General features: G+C 47.9%; 1 protein-coding gene across 1 annotated transcript in view; it reads left to right on the plus strand.

Moving 5' to 3' along the window:
• Positions 1 to 318: 318 nt before the first annotated feature.
• ADAMTS18 (ADAM metallopeptidase with thrombospondin type 1 motif 18) overlaps positions 319 to 15,258 on the plus strand; it is a 143,685-nt gene continuing 128,745 nt past the window's right edge. The window contains exons 1-3 of the mRNA XM_044255688.1: positions 319 to 408; positions 511 to 595; positions 3,417 to 3,733. Of these exons, the coding sequence (XP_044111623.1) occupies positions 319 to 408; positions 511 to 595; positions 3,417 to 3,733 (492 nt within the window). The remainder of the gene's footprint in view (positions 409 to 510; positions 596 to 3,416; positions 3,734 to 15,258) is intronic.

A 15,258-nucleotide genomic window follows, 5' to 3' on the forward strand; every position in this document is an offset into this window, starting at 1 on the left:
GGGCGGGCAGGCACGGACAGAGTCCGCCGGCCGCCTGCGCTCGGAGGCGCGCGCCAGCCCGGGCCCGGGGAGCCCCCGTGCCCCCCGGGAGCGGCAGGCAGGCAGCTCCGCGGGCCGGCGCCGGCAGAAGGGAGGGCGCGCGGGCGGCCGGAGGAGGGGAGGCCCCGGCGCGCGCGGCCCGCGATGTGAGCGGCGGCGGCTCCCACCTGGCGCCGCACCTGGAGCGCCGCGCTCCGGGCCGGCGGGGAGAATGCGCGCGGCCAGTGCGCTCCGCCCGCCGCGTCCCGCCGCCCGCAGCCGCCGCGCCCGCACCTGACCATGGAGTGCGCCCTCCTGCTCGCGTGCGCCCTCCCCGCCGCCCGCTCGGGCCCGCCCTGGGGTCCGGCGGGGCTGGGGCGCGTGGCCAAGGCAGGTGCCCGCCGCGGGGCGCGCGGACAGCGGGGGGCAGGGGGCGTCCGGCGCAAGCCCCGCCGCGCCTCCTCACGCGCGGTGTCCCCTTTTCTCTTGCAGGCGCTCCAGCTGTGCTGCCTCTGCTGTGCGTCGGTCGCCGCAGCCTTAGCCAGTGACAGCAGCGGCGGCGGCGGATTAAACGTTGGTTCGTATTTGCTCCCACCCCTAGAAGGACCTTTCCAGGCGCTTGCCCCTTCTTTCCCCCCGAAAAGAAAGAAAAGTAGAAAGGCGCCTGCCACCGCCCTCCTCCCCAACCTGGCAGGTGTGCGCGCGTCCTGGAAGGGGCTCCTGTTTGGGGGCGGGGGGTGGTGGGGATGTGGCAAGGACTCTGAACTTATCAAAAGAATCAGTGCCTCAAGCTGTAAGTCCCATAAATGTGAAAGCAGTACTTTCCTTCGTTCACAGATGGCTTGTTTTAAAAAAAATCCTTACTATGGTGAGAAATTAGGAAGTGGACGAGATGGTTGCTATCAAAAGGCACCTTCTTCATTCCCTTCCTCCTTTGGGAAAGCCTGCAGGAGCTACTTCTTGGTGAAAGATGAAAATACTGTGAGCCCTCCCCTCCCCCTCCCCCCTCTTGCCTCCTCGCTTTTCGCTTTTCTGCCCGTTTGTGTTCCTGATCTTCCTTTGCTTTTCTGCTTCCCCTGCCCTTGTGTCACGAGTTCCCAAAAACTGCTTTGAGAGAGAGGAGAGCAGGTAGCTTGAGATCTTGGGGCCTTTATCTCTTCTGAGGTTCCCAACTGCGGGGTCCCAGAACACCTTCCCAGTCTGTCGTTTATTAACTTCTCGTTGGCACCCACCAGCTACAGGAGAGGAGGGGATCCAGGTATCTAGCAAGACCCTGATGTCCAACCCAGATTCTAGAATTTTTAGCTTTGCAGGGTTATCTGCCACTGCTGTGGGAGAGCAAGGCATACTGGGGAGACGGGGCATGGCAGAGTCGTGGAGTAAAGGCTGGGGAGATGTGGGTGAGTGAGGGGACAGGAGAGAGCCGGGAATGAACTCTTGAGAAATTCACTTTTGGTCCACCCAGAGGGGCTGACTGCATTTTCTGAAACAGCCCCTCATTGTTCCATGTACAGTTTCCGGACCGCATCTTTACTTAGTCCCGGAGCTGACCGATTAGATCACTCCCTGCAGGAGGCTCTGCCTGCCTCTCTCTGTCCACGGCTGAGTATCACCATCCACCTGCTCATTCTCCCCTTGGAAACAAACCTGTAGCTGTGTCTTGGGCAGGGGTCTTTGTGGGCTGAGTGCATGGAAGGCTGGCTGGAGAAGACTACCCCATGGCCTCCTACGTAGAAGCAGGCAGAGTTTTGGGTGGGTTTGGTCAAGGAGGTAAGAAACAACTTCTTGTACAGTCTAGAGCACGTGCAGGCGGGGTTTTCACGCTTAGCTTTTAATATGGTGGAGGAAGGAGGTAGTTTTTTGCTAAGAAAAAGTTGGATTTAATCAAGAGTCGCCTACCTGTAAAGCAACGTAGCAGATTTTTGAAAGAGAAATCGTCTATGGCGTGCTTAGTGGGTTTTTTTTCTTTTTTAAGGTTAAAAGAGGAGAAAAAGTTTTCCAGTTGTTTTTAAAGACGTGTGTCAGTTAGATAGTATTTCTCATGAAAGGACTCAAGGAGAAAATGGGAGAGGCAAGATATAAAGTCCATTGTGAGAATGGGAATTGCTCAAGCAATAAGGGTCACCCATGGTTCATACAGAAGAAAACAGCTGAAGTTATGATCCTGTTGGGATTTGCCCCCCCCCCCAAACGTAGGCTCAGTTAGAATATCCCACATTGATTCCTGTTAGCTACAGGGCTTCTGGTCATTCCTGAGCTTTTCTTATTTGGTTGTTGACTATTTTGGGAAAAGGGAAATTTCTCTTTCTTTTCCTCCTCCAGTAACCAAGGACCCAAGTGACTCAAACATGCCTCTTAGTTATTTGGAATCTTTCTAAACACTTTCCAAATTAGTTTCCCATTCTGTGCCTAGAAAGTGGAAACGCAGAGTGTGTCTGAACATGCAGAAGGCATGCTCCAAATCATTTTGTGATGATACTTTTTAGTTTCCACATTTTGTGATAGAAAACAGTGTGCATGCTTCAATTTTCCAGCAGCAAATAGTGTTGTTTTTTTTTTAAGCTCCTCCCCTTTAGAACAAGCAGCAATTAGTGCTGTTCTCCAGAGCAAGGGGGAAAGTATTTTGAAACATGCCTTTCCAGGTGTCCCCTGACTGACACTCCTCCACCAACATGTCTGAGCAATCTTAAACATCAGACACTATAGGAAAGTTCTGACAATTTTGAGGCATTTTTATGCATCCACTGTATTTTATGTCTACAGCGAAATGGGATTGTCCCTGTAAAAGCTCAGAGTGAAATGTTCAGAGCTGTACAGGTGCTGGGGTTTTATTATCACATATAGTTAATATCGGAAATATGAATCTGCTGGTAGGTGCTCATTATCTGAGATGGTTTCAAGTTATTCAGCACTGTCAGTTACCGTTTGAAATTTAAACTCAGCCTCCCCAAATGCTCCCAATTCAGTTTAAACAGGAAGATGTTAATCTCCTCGGGGGAAAAAAAAATTGTTCTTTTCTCTCCTTTTGTGGTCTTACACTTATTTTCTCCACCCCCCCCAAATCACTTTTTATGTGTGGATGCTCTGACTCTTGTACTCAGTCCATCTGTCTCCGTGCAGACCGTGAGAGAGAGTTGTGGCATTTTCCGCCAGCATTCTTGACATTCACGAAGCCTGTGCTTGACTTTTCATTTCTGTAGGAATTACCATCACAGAGCTCATTTGCACAGGCCACAGCTCCTGTTGTCCTGAGCCTCTCTAAATTGTCGATCTAGGTGCGTGGCGATGGGAACAAAGCCACCTTTGAGCTGCGCGTTTACTCTCTGCCAGCCTGTTGCAGGGGGACCCTTTGGCGCTGTGGGTTCTGGGTGCTGACAGCGAAACCTTTCCCATTGCAGATTACGTCTTTGTCACGCCGGTAGAAGTGGACTCGGGCGGGTCATATATTTCACACGACATTTTGCACAACGGCAGGAGAAAGCGATCGGCGCAGAGTGCCAGCAGCTCCCTGCATTACCGATTTTCAGCATTTGGACAGGAACTACATTTAGAACTTAAGCCCTCGGCGATTTTGAGCAGTCACTTTATTGTCCAGGTACTTGGAAAAGATGGTGCTTCAGAGACGCGGGAACCCGCAGTGCGGCGATGTTTCTATCAGGGATTTATCAGAAATGACAGCTCCTCTTCCGTCGCTGTGTCTACGTGTGCCGGCTTGGTAAGTACCCCACGCTTGGGGGCGACTCCCTCGTTCGTGGGTTTTGTGTAACTTGAATGAACAGATGTCTGCAATATTAAGCATTCTTCCAGCCAACTCGACACATTCACACTGTCAGCTTTGATACTTATAATATTCTCAATTGAATTAATCTAATCTGCTCCCAGAAAAAGAAAATAGAATAGAACTTTAATTGCCATTTAGAACATTCTTTTGATGTTTAATGGTCTGGGCCTCTTTATTCTCCATGTTTGAGACGCTCCCCAAGGAAATTAATTTGATGGATGCCATTCGCTTTGTAAAAGTCTTGGGAGACCCAGGCATTATATAAATCTAACAAGCTGCTTGCCTCTACATTGCTTTGAAATGGGAAAACTGTACTTCAATGCAAAATTGTGTTCGGCCGCCCCGTGAAGCCCAACCTTCACCGTGGAAGGGAAGCCTTTTGTTTTCTTTTAACTAATCTGTTTGTGTCCTTCGCATATAAGGCATCCTTTTAGAGTGTGATGTGGTGTGCCTGAGGGCTGGCGGGCTTGAGCGTGGCATCCGGGGTGCAGGGCACTTTAAGTGTTCCTTCCTCTCGGTGGAATCCTCAACAGTGGAGCTCCAGGCCAAGGGTATTAGTGTAAAGGATGCTTGTCTCAGGGTTCAGTGAAATCTGTGAGGCTGTAAACGGGGTTCTGGGTTCATTGCAATTGATGAGCGTCTTGAACAGACGTCGGAGTTTCTGTCTGTTGAGCCCCCCCCCCCCACCGCTCCGTGGTCATGCTCCTGGCACGGCTGGAAGAAGGAAAGCATGAGAAAGCCCATCTGACAATGTAGCTGGTAATGACTCGGTGCATGAGGACACAGACCAGGAGGGGCTGGTGGCTGGTGTAGGTTCCTGGGAATGAAAACTCCCACGTCCTTCACTAGTCAAGACTTTATTATTTAACGGCCTGAAATTTAGCTCACACCTTTTGTCACAGAGTTCTGATAGTCTTTGGTGTAATCTTTGAATTATAGGGCAAAGCAAAGATTTAAGAAGTCTCAACTAAGCTTGATCCATTTAGACGATCAGTATGACTCACTGATGACCTGTATGTTCTGACATGGTTACACACACACACACACACACCCGTGAATCCTGGGAGTTTTGTTTGACTTGGTTGTGGTTGTGATGAGTCTCCTGTTCGTTTCTGAGCACTCTCCCATTTCTCCCGCTCCCCTGTCTGTTCCAGTACCCTAGCACCTTCAGGAGGTTGGGCATCTCACCACAGTGGCTTGGACTAGCCCAGTCCACGTAACACAGTGGTTGAGAGCAGTCTGTTCTGGGCCATGGCACCCCAGCACTCACTAGTAGAACCCAGGCCAGTTAGTAACCTCTGTGTGTCTTAGCGTCTTTATCTCTAAAATGGGAATAATAAGGGGGTTTACATCACAGGGTTGTGGGGATTAAGTGACTTCTTCCAGGGAAAATGCTTCCATGGAAAACAGCAGTTCCTGGCAGGGAATAATCGCCCTGTCGCTGTTCTAGTTCCAACAACACTTAGCCACTTGATGTTGATCTCTCTCGGGATGCCGCTCTCTGCCAATGACCACTTGCCTCATTAATAGATTTCAGGTGATTTCTCCTAAAGAGGAGATTCACATAGAGCAAATGATCCCAGAACACCTAGGAATGGGGCAAATTACAATTTTCCATCTGCCTGTATATAAGGCCGACATGAAAGAGAATCATGAAATTCAGATTCTGTCCCCACTGCTCAACAGACCAGCCACATGTACTTCATTAAATAACTTCTCTAGGTCTCAGTTTTCTCTCCTGAATTCCATAAAATAATTTCTCAGACTCCTGCCATCTCTAGGCATCTGACTCTGATGATCTGATTTGTTGACCCTGGCCAGACTGGCTTGCTGTGGGGCAGGGCAAGAATCAAACTCCTCCCCATTGCATTACCCACATCTCCATGACCCTGCCAAGCAAGGGTGAGACACAAACCCATAGACCCATACTCGACAAGAGAAAACAACAAGAAAAAAACAGAAAAGAATAAAAGTCCAACTGAGAAACTGGTCACGACTCAAATTAAGTTTTATAACCTTGTGTTGAGGTGTAATGTATATACAGAAAAGTGTAAAACGTATATACAGAAAAATGCAAAAATCAAAGTTCGCACCTATGTAATGACCAACGAGATGAATTAAGACCTTCATTACCAATGCCTCTTGGTGAGCATATGGACCTTGTATATGCCTCTTGGTGAGCATATGGACATTCTGTTGGAAGTCTGCCTAACAGTGAGCTGTTGGGTCTAGCTGTACTAATTTGCCCTGCGATCAGAGCATATGGGAGTTCCAGTTGCTCCACTGCCTCACCAACACTTAACCATTGTCTGTGTTTTCTATTATAGCTGCTGAAATGATGGGTGTGAAGTGGTACCACGTTATATGGGTTTAGTTTGTGTTGTCTTAATGGTTGCTGAAGTTGAGCTATTTCTTACACTTCTCAGATGTTTGTGTATTCTCTTTCGTGATCTTTCTGTATCACATGGACATAGAGTATAAATGTTTCCAGCCTACATTATGGTTTTATTTTCCTTTTCTCTGTAAATGGATACAAGAGTTCTGAGCAAAAACACTGCTTTGCTGACTTAACATCTCTGTTGTCGTGGCTCTGAATCTCTAACAACACATTGATCTGCTTGTGAAATACTATCAGAAAGCAGCAGTGAACACCAAGAGATCAGCTGAGCTCAGGGAGTGGACACTTGACTAGGAACATTGAAAGATGGTGATAGAGAGAAAGAATCATGGCAGGAGCAAGAATGTCTTCATCCCTCCGGCCACCTAGAACACTTTGGCCCTGCTTCTTTGGCCAAACAAGGAGTTCAATTCTTCACTAAAGTTAATTAGCAAATTACTATCACGTATTCAGAACAGTGAATGATTGAAGAGTTCAGGAGAGCAACAAATCTCTAGATGCTTTTTGGAGAGATCCTTGGAGTTAACATGTTAAAGGAGACGAGCAGTTCTTCTTATATTGACCCAGAAGCTGACATGAGATGATGGAGATTGAGAAGTAGAGGCTCTTCTGCTGAAAGTGTCTACACCAGGGTTTCTCCTGCCGTGGAGCTGGGCATCTGGCATCTGAATGCCTGTAGGGGTTACAGCAACCTCCCGGAGGTCATGCAGGTGTATCAGGCCAGTAGGTCACCCTTTAAGAACAAAGTACCTGTGGGAGAACTTACGGTGATCTGGATTGCCAGGGAAGCCCCAGGAGAGAGTGGGAAAACAAAGGAGGGTCATAATAGTGAAATATATGTGTAGGTACAGGCCTGCCTACCTGTATACCTATGTATTCCAATGAGGATTTCTCTGGCAGCAGCGAATTTCCCTCGATAATTCAGAATTAAACTGTGCTCAAAATATTTTCTTAAAATGCCCTCCCCTCTCCACAACCAAAAGGACTAACCTTATTCAGAAATTGAGCAGGTAGTTATTTACTTAGAATAATAGACAAAACAGAAATTGCAAACTTCCCTGAGCGAATCCTTCCCACTGTGACTCCTGGGCAGGATAATTTTTTAAAAAATTTGAGTGCCTGTAATTGGGGGCTTGTGCACTCCAGCTCACCACCGCTTCCTACCGCAGACTGTCTTGCACTCTGGGAAAAGGTGTCCGGGTTTGCAGCCTTGGCCGCAGAATCTTGGGGTCACAGTTAAGCTAATCTAATCACCGCCTGCCATGTACATCCCTTCTTCTGTATCTCACCCCTCCTTGACCACCACATTGAGGAGAAGGTCATTACCTCCAGGTTCATTGTTGGGATAGTCTTCTTGATGTCGAACCACCACTGACCTTCTCATGACTCTCCCCTGTATTTCTTAGTCCTGTCTTTTGAGATGATTGAACAAATTTGTGTCTGTCTTCCTATATCCTGGGAGATCCAAAAGGCCTTTCTGCCCAAAAACGTTTCACCCTAGAGCTCCTTTTCATTAGGACTGTGTTTTCAGAGTGCCTGTGATCAGCTGCCTTGACTTTGCCTGAGGTGTTGAAAATGGGAATTTCTTTACCCACAGCAGAAGGTCAAAGAGGCTAAGCTCAGGAATGCATGTTTTCAATTCTCCAAATGACTCCTAATGCATACTAACATTAGAGAACCATTGGATCAAGACAATGAACGTATAGGCAATTTTTTTTTAATGATGGCTGTTGGGGAAAATAAAAAAACGCTGTTGGTTTGAGACACTGATCCCATTTCTGAAACTTAATGGAAATGTCCTATTTTATGAGCTGACTAAAAGGACACATTGAATGATTATTTTATTCAACAACTATTGATGAGCTTCTGTTCAGGGCACGGTGGGTAGAGTTGTAAATAAGTTGGATGCCATATTCTAGTTTGTAGAAAAAGTTCATGGAGTAGGGTTTGTAGAAAAAGTTCATGGAGTAGCATAGTCAAATTAGTGGTAACTCCACATCTCTGAGCTTTCCTGGTGCATATTAGCAACTTAGAAATGCCCTACTTTAAAGACCTTTGTTTACACATAGCACCTTCCTACCTTATTTGGTCACAGAACCTTCCCCCCCGCCCAAAGAACATCTCTTCATAGGCTGGTAATGACAAGAAAATCAAAGTGATGCTTCCCCTCCCCCCCACCAAAAGATAGATCACGTGTTGATTTCTAGCTGGTGCGAGATGCTCCAGGGAGAAAAGGATCTCATGACCATGTAACTGGTTTCATTGCCAGATACTCCGACAGAGTAAGGGAAACCTTAGGTTTAAATGCAATTAGACAAGGTCTTCCCTGTGATACATTTCACACCTTTTACTACGCTAATCTGCACTGTGAAGCTCCAGGAGGCGGGACTGTAATACTAACCGGGCTGCACCTCCCTTCTTCAAGGCACTACTGTCAGCCACTTGTCCAGGTTTCTGCCTTCACCACGAAAGAGCAACTTCTACATCTTGAGATGCATCACACTTTATTGGTACCTGATAGACCTCATTACCAGGGCAATGCACCTCTTGCTTAACAAACCCTTAACACCAGACTCCATTCGCTGTGTGAAGAGCTAAAGACCAGGCATACCAAAACGCCCCCCATCTTGCTTTGCTGCCCAGACCTGTACTAACGGTATTTGGTACTTTACCGTCGATACATAACCTCCGCCGACACCCAGCCAGCAGGAGTGGAGGCATGGTCTGTTGGTGTCTTCAGTCGTCTCTGAGCAGAGGCTCCCTGGACAGTGTGCCATGATCAAGTCTGCAGGAGATCCCTCCAGCCTCCATTCCTGACACACCGCCTGATTTGGCCTTTTAGTTATTCTTTCGTTTCTCCTCTCTTTGTCCCCAACAATGAAACCGTAAGTGGTGTTTCTCCTGCATGGCTGGCTGCCCCAGAGTCCTCGTGTCTTTCTCACCAGTGGCCCTTTTAGATGGCGACTGCAGGGACCCATCCTCCGGAGAGCCTGGGTCCCTGCAAGGAGCTTTGGAAGCAGTTGGGTTTCAATAGGCGGGAGGGACGCTTTGATCTCTGCTTTTCAGAAGTATTTTATGACTCACAAGTCTCGGCCATTGAGGTGTCTGGTGCTGGTCAGTGCCTGCCCAGCGGTCTTTAGAAAGCTGGTTTCCATTCATAAAAGGGTTGAAGTTAAATGACCTTAGTCCAGACAGGCCGAAAGAGACCAGGCTCTCCTGCTTTGTGGGGCCTTGTTAGCTAGGCGGGGGTTTCCTGAATTACATACGCTCCCTCGGGACTGAGAGGAACATGTGAAATGAACGGTTAGACTGGGCTGTATTAATAAGTTTTTTGGGTACAGGCTCTCCCAAATCAGTGATGTTTTCTTAGGTTCCTGATTCATCAAGGGTAAAAAGTGGTGTTTTTGTTTTGTTTTTGGCTACTCTTTAGAGGTGATTTATGAAGACAATTATTTGCTGTTAGCAGTACTTTTAGCAAAATGCTGGCCAATCTCTTTTTTAAACACCTAGCTGAGGGTCTTGCCAGAGAGCAGGATCTCAAGGCTGATTTGGGGGGTGCTCCCACAGGAGGGCGAAGGGCTCACCCTTCCCCCGTGCTCTCTGCCTGTTAGAGGGTGGCCCCTGCAGGAGTGTGCCCCCAAGATCCAGAATTGTGAGTGCTGCGCTCTCTGCCTTGCTCCACACCTGTTTTCTCGTCTGTAACACAGACGGTACCTCTCTCCTACTCTCTCTCTCTTTCTGGGGACTGTGGTGACTCACAAGCAGGACTGAGCCTGATACGCACTGGGTGCTCGGTCCTTGGTTACTCTTGGCTTTGGACTAGGAAGGGGTCTGGGAAGGAAATGGCTGTTGTTCTGGAACCTCCTCAAGGAAAAGGGCTCCTGGTGGTGGTAACGTCCTGCTGAGGCTGTCTGGAGATTTTGTGTGGGGAGGTCACCCCTGCATTATCTGCCATGAAGGAAGGAAACAAGAGAAAGCTAAAGAATTAAAGAGGAAGGATGCACAGATCTGTAAAGGTTGGACTCGGGGCACGTAGGTTACAGGAGTGCGGTGTGCTGGCTTCAAGCTCAGACTTAAGAGAAGTCCCAGCTCTGGCCTCTGCTCACCGCACAGCTCAGGTCAGATGCCTGATCCTCTCTGGGCTTCATTCCTTCATTGGTCAGATGAGGATAACGGGGCTTCTGGATGCTGAACTGGAAGAAAAATGCTCTACGTGCAATGCTTACAACGGCGCCTAGCCCATAGTCATAACGTTAGTAGTGGTAACGAGAGAGGCATAATCATCATGTTTGCTAACCTCCTGCCATAAAGGAGTTTCCAAAGCTGGCTGATACCCATGCTCCTTACCACCCACAGGCGGGAAAGCTTTTGCCAAGATAATAATAATCGTTTCTATTTATTGAGCACTTCCTGAGTTATTAAAACTGGAGCCGTGGAGAGGAGAATTCAGCTAAGACACGGGCTGGGGCCTTCATAACATTTAACTGCCAGTGAGCATACGGGTATTCAAGGTCTTAAGTGGCCTTTATACCTCCACACGTTTCCAGAAGACCCAGGCACTTGGAAACAAACCCCCAGCCTCTGACGTTTGGGCCCTCCCTCAGAGAATTCCGTGGGTCCTGAGTAGGGCCTAGGTGTCCATTTGAGGAAAGGAAAGGAAAAGCTTCACAGATGGTCTCAACCCAGCAGGCTTTCTTGACTGCCTTAGGGTCCTAAACACATCCCCGAAGAATCTTTTCAGGGGAAGCAGGACTCCTGGACCCTCTTTGGGGCAATCGTTTCTGCTTTGTGGAAAGCATCACGATGCGGAAGTGTGTCTGTCCGCGCTCTAACCCCCATCCACTGGTGTGTATGCTAATGGGGACAGGTAGGAGTGGCTCCTGTGAATGGAAACGGATTGTTCTTGTTTGTGTGCCCTAGAAGTTTCCCTGGCGAGTAGAAGAACTCCATCTCAAACTAGGTGAAGCATAAAAAAAAGTACATTTTTGGGCTCCGAAATAATTTGAATTCATGCTTCCCACCTTCACCCCACTTGCCTTGTGTTAGGATGGCTAGCTTTCAGCAAGGCTGGGCCACGGTACCCAGGGATGTCATCACTGTTGTCTTTGTCTGACTCGGCTCTTTGACCTTGCTAGTCTTCCTTCTGCAAGCAGGACCTTCCGTGCTCGGGAGAGGAGGCCAACCTTGCCGTGGGCGCCTGGGGTCTCACGTGCCTTACTCAGCAGTGACGCCCCAGTTGTAACCTCTGTCCCACGTGAGAGCAAGTGTCCGGAGCTCTGGACTTTATTTGCTCTCTCCTCTCTCTCTAAGCCTGAGAGGGCCGTGCCCATTTCATCTGTATATCCGAACAAGACCAAGTTAGGTCTTCACTTATGTATTGATATGTGAATTCATGCATGGAAGGAAGTCCGGGATGATGGACAGCAAGCCAGGGGCTGCAGTTATTGCTTTGAAGTTCCTTTTGAAACCCGAGTTTATTACATCTAGGGGTGTGTGTGTGTGTATGTGTGTGTGTGCACGCGTGTGCACATATATGTGTTCACATTTAAAATGTGCATAAATTGTATTAACCAACACTTTTCCTGAAGCATGTTTTTTGATGGGAAGGGAGGGTCCATGAAAATAATGTATATCTTAGAATTCCTTCTTTATCAGTACATGTACCTCTGTCTTATTCTTTTAACTGCTGTGTATTTAATCATTCCCTTCTGGTTAATGGGTTTGCGTCCAACTTTTTGCTGCAGCTGAAGAAAACACATACATTGGTGGGTCTTCTTAGTTGTATGCAATTCTGTATTCCGTGAAAGAGACAGACACTGAGAGACCTGCTTGGTGGAAAAATGGAGGTGCCAAACAGACACAAGACATTAGCTCTGGCCAGAAATTTCCCTGTTGAGAGTGACATTAGCCACCCCATGTCACTGGCTATCACCTTGGTGGAAAATCATGCCATGTTCCCATGAACTCATTTCACCTTTGTTTTCCATGACCCTAAGAAAGTCACTTAGGAGAGTGGTTCTCTCCAGTGGAGCAGATGTTCTGGTAAAATTGCACATTTCCCACCACTGACCGCCCCCCCCCAAAAAAAACCAGTTGATGAGAAAGTGGTGCTGATTAATTCCTGAAGTCCAAACAGAAACAGGCCCAAGGAGCACCGCCCATTAAGGCTTTCGTGACCGAAACCATTTTCCCAGGCTTCCCAGCCATCTCTGTCCACAAACCCAGGAGTTCCCTGTCAGTTACATCCAGTTATTTCCATGAAAGCCTGTTCCCACGGTTTCTCTGCCCAATGACGGGGCAGGGTACACTCAAAGGCCAGAACGCAGGTCTGGTGAGAGCGTTCCCTCTGGACGGCAGGCTCACCTCTCCTGAAGGGATGCCTTTGAAGTAGCCAGGGATTTCATTTGCAGCTGAATTCTTTTCATTGCTTATTCATGCCGCCGGGCTCCAGAATATTTTATCTGCCCTTATTACCACTACCCGTCGAGGTGGCATGCTTTCTAATATAAATTATGTCACGCACACCACTCATTTACTGGAAGTCAGCCACCCTTACTTGAGAGACGGCACTTGAAAGGGACTGACCTAAGCTAGTAAAAGGAGATTATCTCTCCAGTGATTTCCCAAGTTCTCTCTCCAGCAGTAAAAACCTGACACAGATACTGCTTTTTAGTGTCTGTGAGTTCATTCTGTGATTTTATGATTCCTTGTCTCCCTTTCGTAGTGTTCTTCGCCACTTCCGGGAGGCCAATGAAGAGTTACCCCAAATTAATTTCTCTGTTGATAAGCAATGAGCACAATTATTCCCCTAGTTGATTATGGAGTATAGGTCTGTTTTAGGCAGCACAGCGATGTGTTGGAGAGAAAAGACTGCTTAATTGCACTCTTATTCTTTATATAGCCTTTGTATGTGTGTGTAATATACACACAGAATACACACACACCACATAGATGTGTATGTCCTATATTTTCCTATGTCTTGGTCTTACTTCAGGGCTTTATAGACATTTTTCAGTGAGATGCATTAAAGCAAAACAAATTCCATGCCTTTAAAAGGATTCTTTTTGCGTGTAAAGAAAGTACTAATTTCTCTTTAATCCTGCATATGTAACAATGATTAAATCATGTCTAGGTCAGTGATTCTTTTTTTTTTAAACTTCAGTTAATTAAAATATAATGTATTACTAGCTTCGGAGCTAGAGGTCAGTGACTCGTCAGTCTTAGAGAACACCCAGTGCTCAGTACATCACGTGCCCTCCTTAATGCCCATCACCCAGTTACCCCAAAGCCCCACCCCCTCCTCTCCAGCCGCCCTCAGTCCATTTCTTAGGATTGAGAGTCCCTTACGGTTTGTGTCCCTCTCTGATTCTGGCCTGTTTTATTTTTCCCCTTTCTTCCCCTGTAATCTTCTGTTTTGTTTCTTAAATTCCACATAGATCAGTGATTCTTGGCATAGAGAGCTTAAAAAAAAAAAAAAAAAAAAGATGCCCAGATCCCACCCCAGAACAATCGAAGACGAAGATCTGGGGCTGGGGCCCGAGCATGTGTGTTTTCATGGCTCCCCACCTGGTTCTCCCGCGCAGTGCAGTTTGAGAGCCCCTGGTCCCGACAAATGCCAGTGGCTCCAGAAGCGCGGTCACTTTACAAATGCCTGCACAGTAGTTTAAGAGGGCGGATGGCATGTGAGAATGCGTGAGATTTTAGAAGCCCATCGCTTTTCCTTACTAGTTATGGGATCTCGGCACAATTATTCTTTCTGAAGACATTTTTATATTTTGAGATCCGTTTAGACTCACAAGAAGTTGCAAAAATAACACAGAGCATTCCCATATAATCTTCCCCCAGCTTTGGGAAATTATCAAAATCTGGGAATCTAGCACGCCGCCCTCCCTGTTACTCATCCAGTCGCTACTTTCAGGTCTGCTGGGAAGAGGTCGTGCAGGTGTCCAAGGCTTCAGATAAGTTGACCTTAAGATAAGGAGATTTTCCAGGTAGGTTCCAGGTAGGATCCTACCGAATCAGGAAGCGTCAAGGAGGTTCACAGCGAAGGGGATTTGATATGTAAGAGTCTCCGTTGCTGGCTTTGGAGATCAGGGGGTCCACATGGTCAGGAATGCAGGCGGCCCCTAGCAGCCAGAATGGCCTCTAGCTAAGTGAACCTAGACGTGGGTTATTTCCCAGAGCCTCCAGTGAGGAAGGAGCCTCCTGGCTGACCCCTGATTCAGGCCTTGGGAAACCCAGAGTCGAGAACCTGGTCACGCTGTGCCTAGACTTCCCGCCTGCAGAACCGCGAGCTGATCAAGGGCTGTGAGTTTTAGGCTGCTACATATCTCGTGATCTGTTATGCAGCCATAAAAACGTAACACAGAGACATTCTCCAATGCTGACTGTGCAGCGGGTGGGTCACATGGTAAGTCCCTTCTGGTTCCAGGGCCCTGGTCTTCTTACATCACCCCCAAATACTCATGCTACCTTGTGGGGCATGTGAGACCACGGGTTCAAGGAGAAGCAGTGAGTGTCCATAGATCCTGCCTGTTGAAAATGGCCTAGGAAATTGTTTCACAATTTAGCTCTGCTTTCGTAGCGGGACGCCGCTCGCAGGGACGGCTGCTTGTGGGAGCGGTCCTGTGCACCGAAGGACGCTTGGCTGTTACCCAGCAGATGCCAGGAGCACTGCACAGTTAGGACTGATAAGTGCTCCCAGAGATGGCCACTTGCCCCTTGGGTATGATTGTCCCCAGCCGAGGATCATGGATAGTGCCCGGTCACACGCTGGGTTCTTATAGAATGTATTCACGTATGTTTATCTTTCTTCCATAGTGTGCTTGCTGTTGGTTTTGGAGTCATTAAGAGCGATGATTTCAGGGGCGCCTGGGTGGCTCAGTGGGTTAAGCCTCTGCCTTCGGCTCAGGCCCTGATCTTAGGGTCCTTGGATTGATTACTGTATTGGGCTCTCTGCTCAGCAGGGAGCCTGCTTCCCTCTCTCTCTCTGTCTACTTGTGATCTCTGTCAAATAAATAAAATCGTTTAAAAAAAAGCAATGATTTCAGTAATATGATGA

The sequence above is a fragment of the Neovison vison genome, chromosome 7 (genome assembly GCF_020171115.1).
Source record: "Neovison vison isolate M4711 chromosome 7, ASM_NN_V1, whole genome shotgun sequence".
Taxonomy (NCBI): Eukaryota; Metazoa; Chordata; class Mammalia; order Carnivora; family Mustelidae; genus Neogale; species Neogale vison.